We start from the raw sequence: 24,523 nt of genomic DNA, 5'->3' as shown, positions 1-24,523 counted from the left end.
TACAGACTAGTCACACGCAGGCTGCGTGAGCCAGGCTGGGCAGATGCAAGCACACTGCTGAAGGAGCAGATCTCTGAGTTAACAGCCCACTAAGACGAATGGGGCAGTTCACACCTTCCCGAGCTACTATTTCAGGCTCTTTGCAGACTCAGATACACTGAGTACACTCAGCTGGAAGGTTTTCTCTGCAACCACAAGGGTTAAAAAACACACTTTTAAAACGAAAGCTTAGCTTTCGTCGCCCATGGCTAAGCGTTTCAATAGTGGCTGGGGATTTTGGGTGCCCAACTTGAGACTCCTTAAAGGGGCCTGGCTTTCAGAAAGTGCTACGCACCCACCATCTGAAAAATCAAGCCCTTTAAGGTGTCTTAAGTGGGGCCCTCACAATCACTAGCTACTTCTGAAAATCTTTGCCCAATTCTGCACTAAGGGATGGACTCCGGGGCCAATGCCACAGAGCACTGGGGCTCTGGTCAAAGTCCACTAGACCTGCTCGCGCAAAATGGTTCATGCCAAGACAGTGATGGCTGTTTATCACCTAGGGAGGAGTCTTTGGCCGGGGCTGGTCCCTACTTGTCCATCTCCTTGCGGATCTCCTCCTCCGCCATGCTCTTAAGCTGCGAGTAGAACCAGAGGTGCTCCTCCACCGTCAGCTTGTCGAAGAGCACATTGTGCTGGGGACACATGCCCAGGTTCTTCCGGATCTCGTCCATCTCTGTCCGGATGTCATGGCCGTAGATGGTAGCAGAGCCCGAAGTTGGGGGGAAGAGGCCAGTCAGGATGGACCTGGGAAAGAAACAGGGCAGCAACGGCTCTTCTCCCTGCCTGGAAACACGGCGATTGCCTAGCACAGCTCCATGGCGTGCCGCTCCGGGAAGGGCCCTTAGGCAGCTCCGCCCTGTGGAACAGCACTGCCATGCTGCCCGAGGCCAACGGATGCCAGAGGAGGGCCCAGCATATCCAGGGCCAGCCAGTGTGTGCATCAGCTTGTTACAGCTCCACCTTGCGGGGCCTTCACAACCCCATTACCTCCCCGCCTCCCCCCACACTCCCTTCCCACATGAGCCTCCCACCCTGCCCTAAGCACACGCCCTCCTCCTTCAAACCCACCCTGGTAAGGCCTCAGCACCTCCTCCCACCCAGATCAGGTCACGGACCCTGGGCACTGCCGCGTGCCTGCTGAACGAACTCCAACACTGCCGAGAACTGGCAGCACTGCAGAGCTGGGGGGCACTGCGTGGCACAAAGATATTGGTGAGGACAGAGCCTGGGAACCCAGGCTAACCCCACTGTGACAGCAATCGTGCAGCTCTCCCAGTGTCAGAGGTGGTGAGACCCACCCACCCTCATCCCATGGCTGCCCCTGCCCTGATTTCTCCATGTCACCGCCCACAGCAGGGCTCCCCAGCTCACGACTCACATGGTGGTGGTCTTGCCTGCCCCATTGTGCCCCAGGAAGGACACCACTTGGTTCTCATAGAGGTTCAGGTTCAGCTTGTTCAGTGCCAGCTTCTTGTCCGTCTTGTAGACCTTAGTGAGCTTGTCCACGCACACGACGAGCGGCAGGTGGTTCGGCTCCTCCTCTATGCCACGCGTCTCCTCTGCAACGAGAGCAGGGAGGTGGTGGGCAGGGGCCTGGGGTGTCTTCGTCAGCGTGTGCTGCGAGCCAGGGGACCGGCCGCCACCCAGCACTGAACAGGGTTATGCGCCCTGGGGAGATGGGTAGTGAGGCCACCCAGGATATGCCGTGATGGTCCCGAATCCCCTCCCAAAACGATAAACAAATGGGACAGGGTCCTGCCGTGGGCCAGCTTTGCCTTGCCCCACTCCTTGCCTAGCTAGCCTGGCAGCTCTTCGGGGCAGGGGCTGCCCCCTATTCCAGGTTTGTGCAGTGCCCAGGATGATGGACCCCCTAGGCCCTGCCCAATAAGCCCCAGCTGGCACACATCAGCATTGCTCGGGTGAACCCACTGCACCACGCTGATCGCCACGAGCGGAGGATCTGGCCCTCGCTTTGTGTCTTGCCGAGAAGCTGCCCTTCCCCCTCTTGCCCTCTTCCATGCCCGCTCTGCCATAATTTCACTTCCTCCTCTGGCACCTTCTACCAGAGGCTCTCAAGGAGCTGGGGGACAGGGATGGATTTGGCCCCATACTAGCTCCACGAGGCTGGCCCGTATTATGGCCCTCGCTTTGGGGAAATGGCAACACAGGGTCCATCTCCTCTGTGAATCGAAGGGCGTTTCTAAGCGGGTTAGCAGCGTGAGCTCAGCGCCAGGCTGTAACTCGCTGCTCAGCCGAGCAGAAAGCCTGGGGACTGGGAAGTCACTGCTAGGCTAACCCGAGTTCGGAACACACCTGTTTTGACAAGCCTGATCCCCATCCCCACCCAAGAGAGGTGGCGTGACTGGCTGGGTGCCACAGGGAGTGGGACTGAGCCAAGAACAGCAGCCAGGTCCCCTGGATCCCAACCCGTTCCCCACTGTCTCTGCACTGCCCAGCCTGCGGGCGCTCTTACCCAGCCGCCTGTTCTCCATGGCGCAGGCCTGATCCTCCTCCATGATGCTGAGGCGGGTGGTTCTAGACCAGGGCCAGGTCCACTCCCAGGTTTCGACCCGCCCGTTCCCGAGCCAGTAGGATTTCTGGAAGGGGAAGTACCAGGGCCGAGGGAGCCCGTACATGCCTGCAAAGGAAGGGAGATCAGCAATGGTTCTGGAGTTCGTGCAGGAGGTCCATGGTGTGACCGAGAGGTGTGGGCCTCCCCCCACGAAGTGGGGGCCAATGGGGGTGGTATGTGCAGTGCCCTGGAAGAGACAACATACAGAGCCCTGGGGCAGATCACTGGGTGGTTATACCCCCAACCCCCCGGTTCATGAACATGGCCAGATGCTGACCTGCCCCCACCCCCTGCATTCACAGTCATGCATGGGGAGGCTGTTGACCGGTTCTCCTTCCATCCCAGTCAGGTCAGTGCCACCCTACACCTGCCCCCCTTGGGCTGCAGGAGGCGGTCCTGGCCCGTACCTGGGTGCACGGCCTCGATATACCATGTCAGCACACCGTAGACCACGGCATCCACGATCAGCATCATCATGGAGAGCAGCAGGTTGAAGTCGTCGCCTTCCACTGGCGACTGGCTGAAGGTGTGCCACTGGATGCCCACGCCAGCCACCTCGTACAGCGCAAAGTATTTGGAGCCCAGCCCAAAGGCCGTGGTCGACATGAGAGACTGAGCGGGGGAGAGGGAAGTTAGCCCAAAAGCTGCTCCCCTAAAGCCCTGGGCAGCAATCCCCTAGCCAGGTGCTCGGGGCCATCAGGGGTACGGACAGGCGGAGGGGGATGAAAGCCATTGGCAGGGAGGGTGGGAATCCATGGAGGGTCTGGATGCAGCAAAGGGAAAAAGGCCATTGGGGGTGTGGATAGTGGATGGAAGGGGGCACCGCTGCCTCCTGCAGGAGCCCTGGTGCAGCGGCTCTAAGATCAAGATTCACACTGGGGCATGAGCTCGTCACAAGGGGCCAGCTCCTGCCCTGCCCAGCTCCATCACAGGGTGCAGCTGGGCAGTGCCACGCTCCCACCAGCCTGCAAGGCCCTGGAGAGGACGCAGTGTGTGGCTCATATGAGTTGGCACACTCCTCTGCAGGGATCCCACCCTCCTGGAGGGGAAGAGACTCCTTATCCCCACTCCCCAGGGCAGCAGAGCCTTCAGGACCCCTCCCTCTTCGAGCCCCTGGCCCAGCCAGGCTCTGGCTATGCAGAGGGATGTTAAGCTGGAAATGTTGATTTCTCCAGCTCTGTCCTGCTGAAGGCTCCTTGGTCCCTGTAGCTGCAGCAGGCAGTTCTCTGGTCACAGGCGGCCTGACTCCTCCAGTGACTGGGGCTGGAGGCATGGCCGGGAGGTTGTGGGGGGGGGGTGTCTCCCTCCTGTTTGCATGCTGGGCAAGGAGCATGCCCCGCCCATCCTGGCAGCGAGGAGGGCAATGGGACTTGGGGGCAGGCTGGTGATGGAGGAAGCAGAGCTGGGAAGCCCCATTCCCAGCCATGCCCAGGGCCTGCAGGGAGCCACACCAGGCCGGGCCCCAGGACTCACAGCGATGCACTTCTCGAAGGCCGTGATCTTGTCGTGGGCCACTTCCTCCCGGATGGCGACATACATGTAGGGGACATAGCTCAGGAAGTAGATGATTCCCCCACAGGCTGAGGCCAGCTTGGCCTTAGAATAGAGCACGGACACCAGGAAACTGTGGGGCAGACAGTGTGATATCCTCCGCTGCAGAGGGAAAGGGGGTCATGCCCCCCCAGTCCCTGCTCTGGGGGGGGCATGACCCTGAGCCCCAGAGAGAGAGGGTGTTAGGCCCCCTCCAGCCCCACCTCTCCCCTCAGAGAAAAAGGCTCACACAGCCCCCCCACTTCATCACTCACCTTGGAGAAAAAGAGGCATGCCCACCTCCCACACTCTGTCAAACTCCATCAGAGGATGGGGACCCCCCCGCCCTGCCAGAGTTCTGGGGGGCAGACCTGGCTATTTCCTTGGCAGCCTGGGGACAGAAACCCAATGCTTGCTACCCAAGAGGCCAAGCACAGAGCGGCCCAGCAGGTTTCCTTCACCCTGCCCTGCTGGTGAGCCTCACCCTGCTGGGGGGCACCTGGGGAATTCAGTCCCCACTCATCTTTCAGTCCTTGGCCCCTCTGCTGAGCCTGCCAATGAGCCACCCCCCTGCCTGAAGGATCAGGGCCTCCAAGGAGGGGCTGGACTGGCCCACAGGCTGTCATGTCAGACAGTGGAACTGGAACTCAGTACTGACCCTGCTTCCTCGGGGCCCATTGCTGGCTCCCCTTCCTAAAACCTCCAGGACGCAAACACCCCTCAGAACAGAGCAGAGGGCATGCAGCAGAACCAGCTCTGACCGGACCAAGCACCCCCCGGGAAGGATGACCAGGGCAGGGGTGTGTTGCTGTGTCACCACACAGGTGCATAGATTCCCCACTGCCCTTTATAGCCACAGCGGCTGCACCACAACGACTTTCTGGTTCCTCCTAACTGAACATGGAAGGGGACGACACCTGCCACCAACTGATGGGAGAACCTGCTTTCCTGCGATCCTCAGCACCGTAAATAACTCCCACCCGCCCACGAGCCAGCTGATCCCTGCAGACACCCGCGTCTTGCGAGAGCCCGACAGGGCAGGCTTCTCACCGCCAGTCATTCTCCCTCCCCCTGTACACCAATCACTCCGCAGTGCTCGAATCAGCCGGCGACTCAGAGGTTTGAGCTCGTGGCATTGTCCACAAACTGGATTCTCCTCTAATGATGCTGGTGTAAATCAGGAGGAGCTCCATGGAAGCCCAGGGAGTTACACCAGCATCAGGGGACTATCTGGCCTTTAGCTGCGAGACGATCCCAGCCTGTACTGGGGTGGGTGGGAAAAGCATCTGCCACCTGTTGCTCGTAACCATCTTTAATCCTGCTGCTGGTGGCGCAGAAACAGGCAGTGCCCAGGGCTCAGGCTGGGGCTTTAGCTCAATGACCCACTCTTGCCTCCCCCAATCGAGGGGTCCAGTGCGAGCAGCACTGGAGTGACCCCGAGTACATCCATGGCTCCCCGTCTCTGGGAGTTCATGGTCCCACGCTTATGGCCCCAGCATTGTGGCTTTGCTAGAAACTGTGAAATCACACATTGGACAAAAACGGAATCCAGACCCCAGGGTAACAAATTAACTCCGCTACCCCAGCCCCTCTGGATCTCCCCAGGCTCAGAGACAGCAGCCATGCCCCAGGGAGTGCATGCCTAGAGGCTTCGTTGCTCTGGTCCCTTGCCCCTCTGGCTGCTTGACTCGTTCCTAGCCTCTAGGCCCCTGCCATCACTCCTGTGTTACACTTCTGCCCCGCCCCAGGGCTCACCAGAACATGATGGTGGCCACGGCGTAGATGGCCAGGAAGAGCCAGATGATGAAGACGTCGCTGTGCATCAGGACCTTGCCGTATTTCAGGATGGCGGTGAGCGCGGTGACAGAGATGGAGAGCTGGACAAAGCCAGTGATGAACCAGGCCACCCAGTGGACTGCATTGTTCAGGCCCATCATCTTCATCACCTGCAAGAGACAGTGCCACGCGCCATCAGAGCACATGGTCCCACTAGGACTGGTTCCACGGGACAGTCCCTGCCCTGCCAGCAGGCGTCCTCATGGGACGCAGAGGAGCAAGGACAAGGCATCTCAGTACGGGCCAGGTTCAAAGGGAGCAGCTCTGCACCCAATGCCCTGGTGGGTGTGTGGGCAAGGGGAACCTGTGGGAAGGCGGGAGCTGGGGGATCATTCCTTCATTTCCCTATTTGTTACTTGCCTTGTAGTAATCTGAGGCCAGGATTGTGCTGCTAAGGTGTCTCTTAAAGGCGTTGCATCTACTCAACAAGCAAATTCCCTCAGGCCGAGATTTCCACCAGTGGCCAGTGACACCCAGGCTGCAAGTGGAGGCTCCTGAAAGGGGCCTGGTTCCCAGAGTTCACGGCACTCTGGAAACAAGGGCTCCAGAAACACGAGCCCCTTTTGATTAACTGCCATGAAACACAGCAAGTAAAGGAGGCAGGACACAGCCAGGCCAGATATGCAGAGCTTGGATAACCCAGTCTCTCTTTGTGGTCACTACATGATCACTGAGTTCTCCCTCGGGTCAGAGTGGCTGGGCAGTGGCCTTGAGATGGGGGTGCAGCATGTGTGTGTGAGGGGGCAGTTTGCTGGCTAGGAGCATCTGGGTATATCTCAGTTAGCCAGTTTTCTGTCACTGCAGGGACCTCAGGCATTCGTGCGCCTGGGTCCCTCTGGTTCTCTGCCTGGAGTTGGCACACAACAGCTTAGCCCACCCGGAGTCTCATTCTGCAGTTGGGTTTGAGGTGCGGATGCTGGGTGGGGTCGGTGGTCTGTGTTACACAGGAGGTCAGACTAGACCATCTGGTGGTTCCTTCTGGCCTTAAACTCTGATTCACAAGCATCTTATTCCTCCGTCTCCCTATGCACCTTAAAGAGAAAGATCCTAGCTCAAGAGTACGTTCCGCGGCTCCGGCTGGTCTGTGCAGCTGGTCGCTCTCAACTTCCAGCATTAGAGTCTGGTCCCGCTTCTTCTTAAAACACAGGCAGGTAGCAGGGGAGAGAAGCAGCGCAGGAGACCGGAACATGCAGCTCCCGTCTGTGACCCCCAAAGCTCAGAGGCTGTCAGGGGGTCACAGCAAGGGGCCCAGCGGCCCATTCTGGGACGGCGGCACTAGAGGTGTGGCTGGGGTGGCTCTTATTTTCCACTGGCCGGTCTCTGGAGGTCAGAGGGTTTGTTGGTTTATTCCTGTGGTTAGACTTTTAGCTGCCAAAGTATTTCCAGGTTGGATTTGGCCTGGCTGACTAATCCGGATTCCTCTGGGTGAGGGAAGACATGTGGAGGAATTGGGAAGCAGAAGAAACAGGAAGCCGCGGAACTGCCAGGGTGGTTCAGACTGGGGGTCCACTAGCCCAGGGTCCCATCTCCAACTGTGGCCACTTGCTTTAGAGGGAGGCGCAAGAGACCCTGCAGAGGCAGCGAAGAGATCCACTGCTCCGCAGCCCACGGTTTGCAGCTGGAGCACTTCCCAGCTCCATATAAAAGGTCCCAACCTTTTCTGGACCTGCCTAGCTCTTGGCCCCATGACAAGGTGGGTGGGGGGGAGGAACTGATCCATGGCGGGGGCTGGGAGGCAGCGGGACTCTTCGGTCCCCATCACTGGGGCTGCTCAGCACTCGGCTGCAGCAGGGCCTCCCGAAGTGCAGCTGGGAGGTCCCAAGGGAGCAGGTGTGGCAGGAAAGGTTCCCTAGTGTCTCCTGCGGGAGAGAGGCAGAGCAAAGGGCCCAGGAAGGCAGACAGAGCCGCCTAATGCTTGTTTGGTGACCTGAACTCAACCTGAGCCCCCCCCGACGGGGGGAAAGCCGGGGTGAGCTAACTGCCCCGAGCCCCCCCCCGCCCCCCGACGGGGGGAAAGCCGGGGTGAGCTAACTGCCCCGAGCCCCCCCGACGAGGGGAAAGCCGGGGTGAGCTAACTGCCCCGAGCCCCCCCGACGAGGGGAAAGCCGGGGTGAGCTAACTGCCCCGAGCCCCCCCGACGAGGGGAAAGCCGGGGTGAGCTAACTGCCCCGAGCCCCCCCGACGAGGGGAAAGCCGGGGTGAGCTAACTGCCCTGAGCCCCCCCGACGAGGGGAAAGCCGGGGTGAGCTAACTGCCCCGAGCCCCCCCGACGAGGGGAAAGCCGGGGTGAGCTAACTGCCCTGAGCACCCCCCCGGGGAACACGAGTGTGTGTGTATGTGGGGTGAGCCCAACAGCATGCAGGGAGAGGGCAGACAGTCGTCATGGAGCCAACAAGGTGATTGAAAGGTGGATTCTCCAGGGTAGGCAGCAGCCCTTCAGGAACTGCAATCCAGGCATCAGTTTCTGCCGGGGAGGGAGCAGGATCTGTAGGGCTCACGTTTTGCCGGCTTGTTGTTTCTCCAGCACAGGTTCCCTCTGATTCCACCCTCCAGCTCTCGGCAACCTGCTGGTCACAACACTGCTTCTCATGAAGCTGAGGTGCGGCACGGCTGTGCTAGACAAGGCCTGGACATTGTGTAGGGGAAGCCCAACGCTTCCACCCAGGCCCTACTGGGGGACATGAGACACAGCACATGGGAAAACCCTGGAGGGACAAAGCATGCCCCTCAGACAGGGGGCGCAGCTGGAGCACTCTCCAGTTCGGTTTGTTCTCGCTGTCCAAAACATGTGTAGGAAAGAGACAGCCCTGGCTTAACCAAGAGATCTGCAATGATCTGAAACTCAAAAAAGAGTCTTACAAAACGTGACAAGTAGGTCAAGTGACAAAGGATGAATATAAACAACAACACAAATATGTAGGGACAAAATTAGAAAGGGAGATTCTTCTTTATGCCTCTAGCTAGCTCAACAAGAAAACGTTCTACAAGAACATTAGAAACAAGAGGAAGACCAAGGACAGGGTAGGTCTGTTACTCAACAAGGGAGGAAAAACAACAACAGAAGTGTTAAATGACTTCTTTGTTTCAGTTTTCACCAAAAAGGTTAATAGCAATTGGATGTCTATCATACTGAATGCCCGTAAAAATGAGGTAGGATCAGAGGCTAAAATAGGGAAAGAACACTTTAAAAATTACTAGGACAAGTTAAATATCAGAGGGGTCGCCGTGTTAGTCTGGATCTGTAAAATGCGACAAAGAGTCCTGTGGCACCTGACAGACTAACAGACATATTGGAGCATGAGCTTTTGTGGGTGAATCCCCACTTCGTCAGACGCATGTGGTGGACAAGTTAGATGTCTTCAAGTCACCAGGGCCTGATGAAATACATCCTAGGTTAGAATACTCAAGGAGCTGACTGAGGAGATATCTGAGCTATTAATGATCATCTTCAAAAAGTCATGGAAGATGGGAGAGATTCCAGAGGACTGGGAAAGGGCAAATACAGTGTCCACCTATAAAAAGGAAAATAAGGACAACCCGGGAAATTACAGATCAGTCACCTTAACTTCAGTACCTGGAAAGATAATGGAGGAAATAATTAAGCAAGCAATTTGCAAACATCTAGAAGATAATTTTGATAAGTAACAGTCAGCACAGATTTGTCAAGAACAAGTCATGTGAAACCAACCTGATAGCTTTCAGGGTAACAAGACTTGTGGATATGGGGGAAGTGGTAAATGTGGTATATCTTGACTTTAGTAAGGCTTTTGATAGTGTCTCGCATGACCTTCTCATAAACAAACCAGGGAAACATAGCCTAGATGGAGCTACTATAAGGTGGGTGCATAACTGCTTGGAAAATTGCTCTCAGAGAGTAGTTATCAGTGGTTCACAGTCAAGCTGGAAGGGTATGTCGAGTGGGGTCCTGCAGGGATCAGCTCTGGGTCTGGTTATGTTCAATGTCTTCATCAATGATTTAGATAATGGCATAGAGAGTACATTTAAAAAGTCTGTGGATGATACCAAGGGGTTGCAAGTGCTTTGGAAGAGAGGATTAAAATTCGAAATGATGTGGACAAAGTGGAGAAATGGTCGAAGTCAGTAGGATGAAATTTCATAAGGACAAGTGCAAAGTACTTTACTTAGGAAGGAACAATCAGATGCACACGGACGAAGCTGGAAATGACTGCCTAGGAAGGAGTACAGCGAAAACGGATCTTGGGTTCATAGTGACCACAAGCTAAATATATGAGTCAACAATGTAACGCTGTTGCAAAAAAGCAAAACATCATTCTGGGATGTATTAGCAGGAGTGTTGTAAGCAAACCACAAGAAGTATATTCTTCTGCTCTACTCTGGCCTCAGCTGGAGTATTGTGTCCTGTTCTGGGCACTGCATTTCAGAAAAGATGTGAACAAATGGGAAAAAGTCCAGGGAAGGGCAACAAAAACGATCAAAGATCTAGAAAACATGTCTGATGAGGGAAGATAGAAAAAACTGGGTTTGTTTAGTCTGGAAAAGAGAAAACCGAGAGGGGACATGATAACAGTTTTCGAGTACATAAAACACTGTTACAAGGAGGAGGGAGAAAAATTGTTGTTCTTAACCTCTGAGGCTAGGACAAGAAGCAATGAGCTTAAACTGCAGCAAGGGACATTTAGGTTGGACATTAGGAAAAACTTTCTAACTGCCAGAGTGGTGAAGCACTGGAATAAATTGCTGAGGGAGGATGTGGAATCTCCATCATTGGGGATTTTTAAGAGCAGGTTAGACAAACATCTGTTAGGGATGGTCTAGATAATACTTAGTCCTGCTCTGAGTGCAGGGGACTGGACTAAATGACCTCTCGAGGTCCCTTCCAGTCCTACAATTCTATGATGCTATCGCCCCTGTGATGAAGTGGGAATTGTTGGCAGTACTTTTATGAAGCTTGTGTGTGCCTCAGTTTCCCCATGTGCTGCATTGTTATCTAGGGGGTGGGAAAGGGCTGTTTGCTCTCATAGCGGGCAAAGAGACACAGATATGGGTGTCATCTAGCTGTCTGGATCTGGGTTCCCTTATCATTGGAGCCTCTGAAAAGACAATGGCAAATCTAATTGCCTGGACATTGATACCTAGCAACCAAGGCCCCTTTGAGACATAGACTTGCCTGCCCCTCCTCAGGGCTGAGCAGCATCTCTCCAGCTCGAGAACAAGGACTGGGTAGGTGGGAGGGGTAAGTGTTGGCTGCTGGAGGCAGTCGGGGCTCTCACCCAGAGTTTGACAAAGGAAATCAGATGGAGAGACAGAGCTTGAGCAATGGAGCTCACTGCAGCTTGGCTGGGCCCTGGACTAACCAGAATGGATTATTCTTAACCTTCATCTCTGTGCCACGCTCAGGACTTCCCACGCTACGTTCCACTTAAGGAATAAACCCGGCTGTTCTGACAATGCTGGGCGAGGTGCATCAACCCCCGGTGTGCACCAGCCTCCATCGGGGCCCGGCTCAGTTGGACTCACTGAACAGGGCTCATGGTGGGAAGTGGGGGTGCTTCAGGCCCAGAGGTTCAGTCTAAGGAGGCAGTGAAGCAGCGTGGCTTACCCTGGAGGAAGAGCGAGACCCCTAGGGGGACTGGCACACTGAAGGGGTTCCTCCTAGAGACCCTTCCAAAGCTGGTGCCATCACACTGATCCTGTGGATTTGACACCTCCCAAAGGGGAATAGAGGATGATGCCACAGGCAAGGGAAGCACTGATGGCTCAGAGAATGCGTAGAGCTCTCTGCTCCTTCAGCAGCCAAGGTTGGGTCCTGTCCCATGTTAGCTCAGACTCTGGAGAAGGGCAGAGAAGGCCACAGCTGCTGTGGGAGAGAAAAGCCACCCGCTCTCCTTGCTCAGTCTGCCTAAGCCCAGCTGTCCCTGAGAGACAGAGCACTGTCCCTTGGGGCCCAGACAAGACAGGGCTTGTGGCTAATCGCTCGGAAGGGCTGGACAGACCCTGTGGTTCTCTCTAGCTCCCAGACTACACAGCCTGTGCTGCCTCTGTGCAGGGTCTCAGGGAAGGATAATGTACAGCCCCGGCAGAGCCCTGTGGGATGCCAACATCTCAATGCCAGGGAAGCCGTGTGTCTGGCCAGCAAGGGCATCACTGATTTCCTTGTGGGAATCCCAATCAGGAGACCTTGGGAACATGCACAAGCAGATCAGTGAGCAGGGAAACAGGAGACTCGGGCCGGGAGCCTTCATGGTCCATTCTGCTGTGCCTGCATTGCTCAGCAGAGCATCCAACAGGGATGGGAAAAGCCTTCTACAGAAGCCTGCCATGCCTGAACTTGGCAAAGGCAGGCCAGTCTCACATTGCCGCGGATTGATAGCCAGCTATGCCTGGCACTGCACCCCAGCGCCTTCAGCATGCTCTCGTTAGCTGCCGCAACCCTCCCTGCTCCTGCAGCCAGGCTCTGGGGGGGAGGCCAGTGCCAGCCAAGAACAAAGTGCTGCTCTTTGCCTGGAGCAGTAGCCAGGTGATGGGGTGAACAGAGAGGGGGCGTGGAAAGAGGATCCTCAGTGTCTGAGGTAGAAGAGACCCCGTCGGCTCCTCTGTCCCCGTCACCAAGCAGGGATGTTCCCCACGGAACAGAGCCAGCGGTGCGATCCCACTGCTCCAAGAGCCAGGCTGGATCCTTGCTGCCTTAGGCTGTGTTTGCACAGGCACCTGCAGGTGGAAATATCCCTGTGGCACCATCTAGCCCTGGACACCCAGAGAGCAACACCTTGGTCCTAGGGCCCGAGCTGTGTTACTGCTGCAGAGGGCCCTCAGCAGCTAATGAGATGGGCCGGCAGCAATCCGGGGATTACAGAGCACGCCTTGGCCTCAGAGTGTTAGTAGGGGACAAACCCACCCCTGGCAGTCTCACCAACTCCAGCGGGGCTAAGCTAGGGGTGAACGTGGACCCGTATCTCCTATGTTCTGGTATGGAGAACAGAAGCAACCATGGGTCTGTCTCCCCTCTCACTTGCTCTCATTTTACACCAATTCCAATGGTATTACCCCAATTTATACCAGAGGAGAGAATCAGGCCCTGGGGCTTTCCCTGTAACATTTCACTCGGGTGTCCACAGACGTCCCCATGGGCGGAAAACGTCCTACGAGGCACCTATCCCATGCTCACAATGGCACAGACATCACCCGATCGGGTCCTGTAACATCTCTGTGCTGGCCCAGCTCTTGCTGACGTGGGAAAGAAGCTTACACCACAAAGGCACTTCCTGATCCCTTAGTGTCTTGCATTGCAATTGCAACACAGCAGCTGGAAACAGAGAGGTGGAGCCACCATCCCCCTCCACAGAGCACAGCATGGGCAGTGCTTCTCTCCCACTTTCCTCCATGGAACTGGATTGCGCTGTCAAGCATCTCCCTCCCTACCCCCGCTTCCTGCCTCCCCAGCAGGCCCCGAGAGCCCATCGCTCTGCCTGCGGGTGCTTGGGGGTCCCCACCTCTTTCAGCCGATGCTCCTTCTCCGCCACAATGTGCTGGATCATCATCGCCACCGAATATACCCAGGAGATCACCATGCACAAGGGCATCATATGCTCGATGACGAACAGAAAGCTGGGGGAGAGAGCAGCAAAGCCCCATGAGAGCGCCCGGCCAGCCAGACTCCCCTGATGGGGCCGGGGGGACGGGAGCCCTGCATCAACCCTCACTGGCGGGAATGGAAGGAAGCTGAAGAGGGGCCCAGCAATTCTGCTCCAGCCTCTCTCAGCCCAAGCACCGTGCCCAGCTCTTGCCTCACTGCCTGCACTGGGGCCTTGTCTCCAGTTTGGTTCAGACGCTTGGGCCTGGCAGGGGAGAGGCAGGGTCTGGGATTGGCCTGTCAGGTCCGTGCAGCCCCCGTGACACAACATGAGTCTCCCACTGCCGTTCTGCCCCCTCACCCACTCCCAGTGTTACTCACTCGTCCCTGGTGTAACACGGGTACGGGAACATCTGCACGTAATTGCCAGGCTCCACCACGTCATGGCCCACAAAGGTGTTGATTATGGCTCGCTCCATCATGTCTGAGGGGAGACAGAAGAGCCCAGGTCAGCGAAGGGAAGGGACGGTGCCACTCGTTGAGAGGGTGCTGTGGGCGCTGACGTGAGGCTGCTGGCAGGAGGGCCCCAGGCCACTCACCCTGGATCCACACAAAACCATAGAGGAAGTAGAAGCGCCCTCCCGTGTTGGGACCCGGCCGCCAGTACGCCCGCCGGATCTCGTTGGTCTTCTCAGTGAAACTGGAGTTTTGCCGGATCTTGTACATCACGTGGGGGGGCAGGGAGCCATCCTTGTTGGTCTGGAAGATCACACCTGAGGGGAGAACACGCTCAGAGAGCTGAACACGGGGCGGCCTTCCTCTCCCTGCTGGCTCGGAGGCTAGCGTACGCTGCGGCAGGGAGGGCACTCTCACGCCACACCCGCAGGGCCTTACCCAAAGAGATCAATGGGGTCCTATTGACCTTAGTGAATTTCAGACCAGACCCCACATGAGGGGGCAGTGAGAATCCCGAACAGGAGAAGAGGGAACCAGAAGTGGTCACTTTCCACTGGAGCATCTCACAAGGCTTTGAATTAAGACCTGTAGCTGCCTTAAGAGAGCTTCCCTCATGTTACAGTTGGGGAAACTGAGGCACAGAGCAGTTCAGTGACTAGCCCAAAGTCACCCAGTAAGTCAGTGGCAGAGCCAAGACAAGCCTCCTGCTCTCTCCCATACCGCTGTCTTCCCTGCCTTCTGTTCTTGCTACGGACAATACTCATGGGGATTATTGGAAGGGATCCTTGTATCTGAAATGAGTGACCTGCCTGCTGGGCAGCCCGCCGGCTAGCATTTGTACAGACCACACGCCAGTGCGCGCTCCCTGGTCATGGCACACGCGTGATCCCCCTAGGTGACCCGCCTCCTGCACATGCTGCGAGCTAACACAGCAGGGACCAGCAGCCAGACCTAGGGGAGGTATCGGCTGACCCTGCCAGCCCCCACATGGACTGCTAACTTCTGGTAATTACTGCCTGGGCTCCATGGGGGATGGGTGGTCCCAGCACTGCTGGGTCTGGCTGAGACACTGAGCAACACATGCACCAAACCCCACTCCCACAAGGGGATCTAATGAAACGGGGAGCTGCAGTGAAGCAGGTTCCCAGAAGCCAGGGCCTAGTATTAGCCGAGCCCACGGGGTTTCTGAGCAAATGGGCCTCTCTGAACCCCCCCAAATCCAAACCCACATATCCGGAAGTGCTGGGCTAAGCCCAAGGCAGCCAGCCAGGCTCAGGGCAGCCAGCCAAAGCCGGGGGCTGGTTTCCAAGCTGGCAAGTCAGCAGGGTGGCGAATGGACATGCCCTGAGATGACAAGGGAGAGGAACCAAGTGTGGCCCAGCGACTGGAGAGGGAAGGAAAGCATGAGGCCGGGGACTGGGGCGTACTGGCGAACACCGTGATGTTGTCCTGGTACGCCTGGTTCAGTGTGTAGTTCACAATGCTCTCCTCATCGGGGAAGCCCTTGAAGATGTCCACGCTGACCTGGTGGGAGGGAAAGGCCCCGTGAGACCCCGGTGCCCAGGAACAGCTCCCCACGCTCCTGGATGCCCTGCGAGGAATGTTCCTGGGCACACTCCCATGGCCGCTCTCCCAAACTCCCTCACAGTTAGCTGCATTCAAACACTGTCCCGGGACGGGTGTAAACAGGGCGCACAGCCTGAGCCCGAACAGAGTGCATTGCCAGCCCTGGGGCCAGTGCACAGCCGCAGCCACCTCTCTGTGCACCCAGATGCTACTCCATCAGGACAGGGATCCCCGGTGCTGTGGCTGGCCACCAAGCGGAGTCGTGCGAGCAGCCCTGCCAAAGGCACTTGGATCTACCCTGCATTCACCCCCATTTCCAGCTACGCCCCAGCTCTTCAGCAGAGCGCTCTGGGAGGCCCACGCACTGCGGTCTGAGGTGAAAGATCCTGACCCAGCAAACTAGAGCGAGGAAGGGCTGACTCAGACCTGCTGGGATCTGAACCTGTGGTTCCAGGGGATCCTAGGGGATACAGACCACCCAGCTACTACAAGGCCCCTAAACAAGCCCTGGGAAAGAGGCAGCAGGGCCTCTCAGCATTCCCGGGCAGCCTGGCAGGACCCAGGCTTGGCTCCAAGAGGCTGCGTCACACGCACCTTGGACATGAATTGGATCCAGCCGCAGGCGGCGTTGTCGATAGTGTCCAGCTGCTGCAGTAGGGTGCTGGTGTTGGGCAGCGAGAAGTTGCCATCGATGAAGCTGCGGAGGAGGTTGTTGTCCGAGGCGTTCAGGATCTCGGGGTGTTTGTGGAGGTCGGTGGTGAACTGGGGAGAAGGACAGGCCCAGGGAGAGAGACAAACTGAGGTAAGAAAGGATGAAATGGTGCAGAGGAGCTTCCATACCTCACCTCATCTGCTCTTGGTGCTACTTGTGCAACACACATGGAGGCCCCACTCCCCCTGCCTTGCACCATCATTTGCAGCCATGCAAACACCATCCTATCCGCCCCTACTTGCTCTCACCAGCAGGGGCGCTTTACACCGCCCTGCACGGCCGTCAGGAACGAAGCAGGGCTGTGGGGAATCTGGCCCTGAATTGTACAGAGAGAGGAGGCCCAGCAAAGCGCACGTGCCATGGCGTCTGGTGCACTGGTCACGAGGCAGCTGGAGGCAGGCAGCCAGCCAGCCTCAGCAAAGCCAGGAGCAGGGAAGGGGCCCAGAAGACATTTCTCCCCTTCCCTGTCCTGTGATGTTAATACAACTAGGCACCTGAGTGGTCAAACTGTGCGTCACTCAGCAGCAATGCCCCGGTCTGAGACTGTTGGCTCCGGCCCCTAGACTGGACACAAAGTCTGGAAGCTGACAGGCTGAGAGCACGACAGCTCCCCCCTCCACACACCCGGATTGCTGCAGCACAGCTGGCAATGCCACTGTCCCGCCTGGGAAGCTAGAGGACATGGGCCCAGGGCTGTGCACCCTGAAGTAAAGCCCTGCAACGGGATGGGGATCCCACAGCGCCTGCTGTCATAATACCAGAGCAAGTAAAATGTACTTTGCTGTGGTGATGACATCTGTCTCTTGGCTTCGCTCCAAACCCATTCCTCTCCTTCCTGCTCCCACAAGCACCTCCTGAAGCCAGCGGATCAGTCGCTGCAGTTTGCCCTCCTCCAGGAAGCCCCGGATCTCAGAGGAGATGTTCAGCCAGACCTGGGCGTAGCGAGTCACGTTCCCAACGAAGGCAAAGGTCTCATTGGCCTGTGGGGAGAGAGGGGAGCGGGGATGGCAGGGGACAGGGAGGCAATGGGAGAGGATTGGCCTTGCTGCATGTCTGGGACTGGGACCACTAGGCTGCCCAAGTCATTAAGGGTTAAGGACCCATACACAGCAGGGAGAGCTAGGCCATGCCTAGGCTAGACAAGTGAAAGCAGTGCAGACACACACGGCATTACTCCGGAGTAGCTACTGAAACCAACAACACTAAGGCAGTCTAGGCAACGTTTAAACCCACCTCAGTGCATCTGTGGTAGAGGCCCTCACCAGTTTAACTAGGTCACTTTAAAACCAATGTAATTAAATCAGTGCAAATCTTGTGACCCAGACACGGTCTCGGCCCTGCCTGGTCGCCGCTAGTGAATGCCACTGATGCAGCTGGCCTCCAGATGGGACCCTGGGACCTAATTCCTCTCTGCCTGGGCATTTACCTGTGTGCAAAGCAGGCACACAATGCTACTAAACTAGCATCCTTCTTGCTGGACTCTGCCATTCACTGCCTGGGTGTAAGGAGATTCACGCAGCGCTAGGCCTCAGGGAACTGACCCTGGGCTGGCATCATGCACCTTCCTGTCGCGTGCTCAGCGCTGGGACCGACGATGTCAGGGGAAACCACAAAGAAAACGAACACCCGGCTTCCGACGTGTAACAAACAGGGTAAACTGGGCCAGCAGCCTGCAGCGCTGGGCTGGAAACCACCCTGGCTGGCTGCCATGCAGCCCAGACCCGCTGCAGATGCTACACCGAGCCCACAGCCACACTGCGCTCGGCCTCCAGCACCAACTCAGCTGGAGGAAGGGAAAATACCTTCCCCCTCCCCTTCATCACTGAGCCTTAATCACCGATTCCAGGCAGAGCTCAATGGGCCCCCAGGGCTCCATGGCACAGCTCAAGGGCTGGAGCAATCCATTAAACCTGGCTCCTTAAGCGCTGCTGCCTGCCACAAGCTGCTCTCCAGAGAGGTGCTCGGCCCCACCCTGGCTAGCCATGGACTTTGAGACCTTAGGGGCTTCCAGGGGCCCCTCACTAGAAGCGGGGCTTAGAGTGATGGCCAGCAGGCCCGGCTGCCCTGTGCAGGCCCACCTTGGCCGGCCAGCGCCCTTACCTTCAGGATGACCTTGTCCACCTCCGTCCCGACAGGTGAGTACAGGATCTTGGGGTTGCTGGTCATGAGGTGCACTAGCAGTCCCAGGTTACGCTGCTCCTTGCTGGTGAAGCCCAAGGAGCTCATGTTACCCTGCTTCAGGGCCTCGGGTTCAATGGTGCTGGAAAGGGAACCATGCAGGGTCAGTGCTGGGGCCTTCCTTCGCCCTCAGTGACATGGAGGGCTCTGAGAGCCACCCAGGCTGCAGAACAAGGAGGCGTTTCAGTCACCCCAGCGCCCCCACCCACCAAGGCAGGGGCCCCCCTCTGTGTGGCAACTGGACCTGCAGCTGGAAGGTCCCTCTGGTGAGTAGGTGCCAGTGCTGAACAGGGCGCTCACTAAACCCACTGCCCCATGCGTACATTGGGGGGGCAGCAAGGACCCTGCCAAGCATTGCAGTGCTGGCACCTGCCCAGGCTCCCACAGTAGCACTGAGGCAAGGCCTGGTGCTCGGCACGGAGCCCTGTCTGGAGTGCTCCCCTACCCCCCAGTGATGCTCCACGGTCATCTCCTGCTCCCGTTAGGGCAGACACACCAACCTGCTCCGCCCTGGGCAAACTAGTCCCACCGCTCCCCGCCAGGCTCTCGGGGGCACTCCCTTTGCTGACACCCTGCACGTTCCATGCTGTGCAGGGGCCAGTGCACAAGAGGCCCAAGCACGGTTTCACACTGACTCACATGCTGGTGAGTCAGCGAGACGCCATGGGGTTGGTGCAGCGAGAGCTGTGCCGTGGCGGCATGGAAACCCTCCCACAGACAAGGACACGTGGGCAGGATGTGCAGACCCACTCGGCCAGCAGCCGGCCTGGCTTTCCCCACATGGCCTTGCTCACGGACTGCGCTCTGGGGTGGGAGGGTGCACTGCCAGGGAGAGGGGGTGCAAGCTCCAAGGCCCAGGCTGACCTGGCCTCTCCAGCTGACCAGTTCCCAAAGCAGCCCTGCTACCAAGGCCTAGGCTCCCCCCTGTGTCAGGGCTCAAGCTAGTCGCAAGGTACAGGGGGTGAAAATGGGTCTGGGCCTGGTGCACTGACCCTTGCTCCCTCTTCCCAAAGGAAGTGCTTCCCACCCCTCCCCACCCTGCTAATGGAGCTTCGTCTTAACCTGCAGCTTCTCCATGACCCCACTCATGCCACCCCCACCCCTGGGTCATCTCTGCCAAGGGACCTCACTCCTACCCTGTGCCCTCAGTTACCCCACCCCAGACTCCCTTCATCCCCTCATCCCAGGGACAGGGGCACCCGCCTGGCAGCTCCTACCGGTTGTTCCCACACAGGATGGGTTGCAGTCCTGCCCAGAGCTGCACAAAGGCTGAGCGCTGGCCCTGGGGATTCTCTCCCACGGGCTCCCTGTCGCCCTCCTCCATGGTGGAGTTGGTGCCGGTGGTGAAGTTGCCACCCCAGCTGGTGCTGTTGGTGGTGGGCAGGGGTGCTTTGCTGGCACAGGCGCCCTGGGGCAGCAGCTTGGCCAGAGCCGAGAGGATGTCCACGTCCTTCAGAACCTTCTCCATCTCCACGAGGTCCTCCAGGAGGGCGTGGAGCCGGTGCTGGGCCGCTGTGCTGTTCACCTCGTCCAGCCTGAGCTGCAAAGCCAAGGGCGGGAGAGGTTCAGCCACAGTGTAGGGTGTCCATGGGTCCCACTCTCCCAGCAGTTACCAGGGCCAAGGAGTCCAGCCAGGAGAGCGCCAAGGAAATACCCTCCTGGCGTGAAACACATGTGGTCCATCACAGATACAGGCTGGGTTGCCCAGGGCCTGGATTGCTGCTCCCACAGCCCTGGCTCCCCATCCGTCCAGCCTCCCAACATTCAACTCCATCAGCCTCCCAACTCCATCAGCACTCTGCCTGGCTTCGCACCTCCTCTTCCCACAGCCTCCACCTACTGCCCCTCACCCGCTCCCTCCAGCAGGCCCCAGAGTGGGCTACTTGTCACACTGAGGGGTCCCATTTATCTGCAACCATCTGCAAGCCAGTCACCCATTCCCTGTGCCTTGAGCCACCCTGTTCTCCTTGCGCTGTGCATCAGGGAGCTCTATGGAAACACAATGGCCTTGCGCATTCGCAATGGGCGTAAGCAGCTGTAGGAAAATACCAAGAAGCCTCAGGCTCATGCCCAAGGTGACCGACACCTGCCAAGCCTCCACAGCTCGACTTCACCTGGCAAGGTGTCTCATTCCTGGTGGCAGGCTCACGTATACGGGCCAGGCCATTTACTGCGTCCCCTAAAGCTGACGGGGGTCCATTGCTGAGAGGCAGAGACAGTAGCCAGTGTAATTAACACAGCAGGCACTGTGCAATGAACCAGCTCAGCGAGAGGATGTGTGGTCTGTGGAGCTGCTGGGCTCCCTGCACCCAGGCACCCTGCGTAGGGCTGTGCCATCTTTCTAGGAAAGGCTCGGCAAGCACCCGGTGGGATTCTATTGGCCTCTCTGGCACATTCACCGTGCCCAGGCCCTCCTGCAAGGGCACGTCAGCACCAGTTCCCTTGTTCCAGCAGCTCTCCCAAGTGAGCCGAAATTGGAAAAAGCCACATAAGAGAGGTGACTAAACTGGATAATGTTAAGTGCCCCAGCCATCCTCTCGCTAAGGACCCCATGGCACCTGGGAGCGGACACCCCTGGGTGCGATTCCTGCCCTCGCTGATGCCAGAGAGCACTGGGCACTCCACATGGGGAGAGCTGCACTCCTCGGCTGCACTGGTGGCCAGGCGCCTGGAATACTCCTGAAGCGCACGCACACAAGTGGGGCTGGTCCCAGGGATATCAAGTGATGGTGCTGGTGGGATGGAGCTCTGCAAAGCCCTAGAGTGGAAGTGACAATGCTGTCCAGTCCTATCTCCTCCCAGGACCCTGCAGCCCCAGGGAGCGAGGGGATGGCTTGGAGAGATAGACCAGGGCTCCGGGCCAGTTGAAAGAGAAGGAGAGTGGATTCTCTGGCAAATAAAAGGGGCTGGTCTGTGGGACAGGGACAACAGCTCCTAGCCCTGGCCCCATTTCCTGGACTGGCTGAGACTCAGTGGCCAGGAGGGCAGTGGCTGCACTGCGTCCAGGAGAGATCTCAGAGACACCCCAGCAAACCAACCCCAACCAACAGAACAGCTCTGCGTCTGCACATGGTGAGCACTGGGGCAGGCAGGGGCCATGCACCTGGGGCAAAGGATGAATGGGCCCTTTGCAAACTCCGTCCCAGAGGCGGGGCTTTCTGAAATGACCAAGTAGCTGAGGAAGCCAGGTGGTGCAAGTGAAGCAGTTTTGAAATACCAGACTAGGGAGAGCAAAGCCAGGCAAGAGGGAGGTGGTCCAGGAAGAGCTACCTTGGCTTCGGGGGGCGGGGGGCAGAGGAGGGGAGCTGGGAGGGCTGGGGTGGAAAGCACAGGGCCCCTAAGCCTCTGACCTTCTCGTAGGAGTCTCAATGCTCTGCCCCCAAGGTCTGAACCCACCCACATCTGCTGGCTAAGCAGGCACTCTGCAAAGCCCGCCTGGCTGGGCTGGCGCTGGCAGAGGGTGGATCGAGGAACTGGTGACTGAGTGCCAGGAGGGAGATCAGCTGGAACAAGCACTACCTGTGACCTGGCCAGGACAACTGCTGCCTGGGAGCTGCAAGTTCAATGAGCAGATGGCTTGAGACCAGTAGATCACGTCCCTGGACACAGGGCTCTGCATCCTTATGCCAAGGTGGGTGCAGAGTGGCAGAGAGGGCAAGGCACGTACCCAGCTTCCCCCTCCAGGACTGGCAGGCCCCAGTGTCAGAGCAGGGCAGCCACAGACATTCTCCCTCCCTCTGCCAGGCAGAGGTGCCACTTACCCTGCTGATGACTTTGTGCACATCCAGCTGCTCCTTGAGCTCCATGGCCAGCTGTGTGAAGTGCTCCAGGCGGATGCTGGTGCTCCCGTTGCAGACAGTGGCCCGGTAGGCCCGCAGCCAGGGCTGCTGGCTCCCCGGGACAGTCAGGATCTGCTTCAGTTCCTCCTGATCCTGGTCACAGGTCAGGTGCTCCAGCACCGATGGCGTGAAGAGGATGCTCTGCGGGAGAGAGGACGGGCTGTCACTCCCTGCCTGGGATGGCTCAGCCTGCAACAGCCAGACTCTTCCACAAAGCAGGGGGTTCCTTGTATTCTGAGCAGCCCCTCGCTTTCCCTTTCTGCCCAGGCAGCAGGGCACGGTGCCAGGCAAGGACCTGTTCCCAGCTCTGCCTGGACTCTGGGCATGTCCTTCACGTGGGAAGGACAGAGACTCCAGCCAGAGAGCCCCATGGCCCAATTTGGAGTGGTGGGGAATCTTGGCCACAGACACTCTGGGGGCAGGAGTCCCAGCCAGAGGCCCGTAACCAGTGGGGGTGAGTCCCCTCCAGCGTGGGGCTAGGAAATACACACAGCCGTCACACCGGAGCCTGCCCCCCACAATCGCTCGCAGCCCCTCACCTCCATCTCCTTCACAAAGGCCTGGGGGCTGTAGGAAGCAGAGGCCTCAGAGGGTGCGCCGGCCAGGCCCAGGGCCTGGGACAGGAGGTACAGCAGGGCCTGCCTGTGGGTGGATCTCTTGGGGTCGCGCAGAGCCCTGTGGATCAGCCCATCTTCCAGGTTCCTCCACCCGCCCAGGAGGCTCTCCTGGAACCAACAGGGGGAGAGGAAGTGAGGGGACTGCGGCAGGAGGTGAGATCCCTGGCAGGGTGTGGAAGGAAGAAGGCCCCGTGGAGCACTGACAAGAGGCCCACATGTCCCCCAGACTTCTAACTGGCCAGAGAAGAACAGCAGCATCTTCGCTCCCTCAGCCTCAAGGCCTGGCCAGCAGCAGGTGTGGGGCAAGGGGACCTCACGAGAGACAGGGGAAGGGGGACCACTGGAGCAAGTACAAGGAGAGCTTGGAGAAGGGTGGAAAGGGGGACATGACCCATGGGGACCTTGGGGGCACAGAGAAGGGGAGATGGCAGGGAATGGGCCCTGGAGACATTCAGGGGCAGGGGATGCATGAAGAGTCTAGGGACATGGATAGGATGGGGCACGTGCCGTCATCTGATGGAAGGAGAGGGCCTGTGGCCGAGGGGAAAGATGTACAAGAGCAATGAGGTGCAGGGAGAGCTGGGGGCTCAAGGAGGGGAGATGGGATGGGGATTTAGGGAGAGGGTGATGCGACGTGGCAGGCATGGAAATGTCCGCAGGGGCTGAAGGGGAAGGAGACAGCCTCGTGGACTGGAAGCGTTGGCTGAAGGCAGGGAGGGAGCCTGGCCTGGAGGGATCTATCCAGAGGGTCCAGGCATCTCTGTCTTCCCCAGCTGTATCCAAGGAAGAGACCCCGCCTGTGTGAGCTTCTGGGGCAGCCATTCTCGGGGCAGGGGAGAAGAGTCCTGGTCCCAGCAGCGCAAGCTCAGGCCTAATTGGAAAGAGCGAGCCTTCCAGCTCATTTCACACAGGATGCCTAGCGGTAGCAGTGACTGAAAAAGACCCTGGACCAGCCCAGACCTGGGCCAAGGGGAAAGGCTCCATAGCCAGCCCTCACCCCACTGCCCTGTGCCCTGCTGCACACGACTGCACTGAAGGGACCAGAGCCTGAGGGCAGTGCAATGGGGTACCCCAATCCCAGCCCCTGTACTGAAGGCTGCCCAGTGCCCTTTGCAAAGGGCCTCTCGAGTTTGGGGAGCGCTCCCTGCCTCCCACTCCTCCAAAGTGAGGGGCAGGGAAAATCCCCCCTATACAGTATGAGTACAAGAATCCCGCCTCAGCATGGCCGGTGGGATGAGGTGAGCTCTCCAGGTCCCTTCCAATCCCACCTTGCCATGGTACTGTGATGGACGCTGCCGCGGGATGGCTCAGGCAGGGCGCAGGGCCAGCTAGATGTGGGAGGACACGCTACCCGCACAGACATGCTGCTGCAGCGGGAACACAGGGCTTAGACTCCCTGGGGAAAGCAGCCCTGCCCGGCACAGCCTCTAGCGAGTCCCAGCCTGGCTGTGCTGTTACTGGCAGGAGGTGCACAGCAGGGAAGTGACCCACTGAGCCAACGGCAGAACCAGGAGTAGAGCCCAGGAACCAACCCCTGGCTCCCAGTCTCGTGCTCAGGCCACTTGACCAAGGCTCATTCCAGGAGGGCAGAGGGGTCTCGGCAGCTGTCACTGGCTGGAACAC

The 24,523-nt window shown here is 58.2% G+C and overlaps 1 protein-coding gene across 3 annotated transcripts in view; it reads right to left on the bottom strand.

Moving 5' to 3' along the window:
- ABCA2 (ATP binding cassette subfamily A member 2) overlaps positions 1-24,523 on the bottom strand; it is a 118,236-nt gene that overhangs the window by 34,080 nt on the left and 59,633 nt on the right. For 2 of the 3 annotated variants that reach the window (XM_032780148.2, XM_075060484.1), the window contains exons 7-22: positions 22,823-23,008; positions 22,206-22,424; positions 19,662-19,984; positions 18,367-18,526; positions 17,118-17,246; positions 16,149-16,316; positions 15,416-15,512; positions 14,132-14,305; positions 13,914-14,016; positions 13,453-13,567; positions 5,900-6,090; positions 4,088-4,238; positions 3,022-3,226; positions 2,516-2,680; positions 1,421-1,601; positions 574-786 (exon numbers count right to left, since the gene is read on the bottom strand). In XM_032780148.2, coding sequence (XP_032636039.1) covers positions 574-786; positions 1,421-1,601; positions 2,516-2,680; positions 3,022-3,226; positions 4,088-4,238; positions 5,900-6,090; positions 13,453-13,567; positions 13,914-14,016; positions 14,132-14,305; positions 15,416-15,512; positions 16,149-16,316; positions 17,118-17,246; positions 18,367-18,526; positions 19,662-19,984; positions 22,206-22,424; positions 22,823-23,008 — 2,780 coding nt within the window. The remainder of the gene's footprint in view (positions 1-573; positions 787-1,420; positions 1,602-2,515; positions 2,681-3,021; positions 3,227-4,087; positions 4,239-5,899; positions 6,091-13,452; positions 13,568-13,913; positions 14,017-14,131; positions 14,306-15,415; positions 15,513-16,148; positions 16,317-17,117; positions 17,247-18,366; positions 18,527-19,661; positions 19,985-22,205; positions 22,425-22,822; positions 23,009-24,523) is intronic. The other variant, XM_075060485.1, reaches the window with a different exon arrangement.

Source organism: Chelonoidis abingdonii, chromosome 24 (genome assembly GCF_003597395.2).
Source record: "Chelonoidis abingdonii isolate Lonesome George chromosome 24, CheloAbing_2.0, whole genome shotgun sequence".
NCBI classification, from domain to species: domain Eukaryota; kingdom Metazoa; phylum Chordata; order Testudines; family Testudinidae; genus Chelonoidis; species Chelonoidis abingdonii.
The sequence above is the reverse complement of the archived record's forward strand: the minus strand, read 5'-3'. Positions and strand labels throughout refer to the sequence as shown.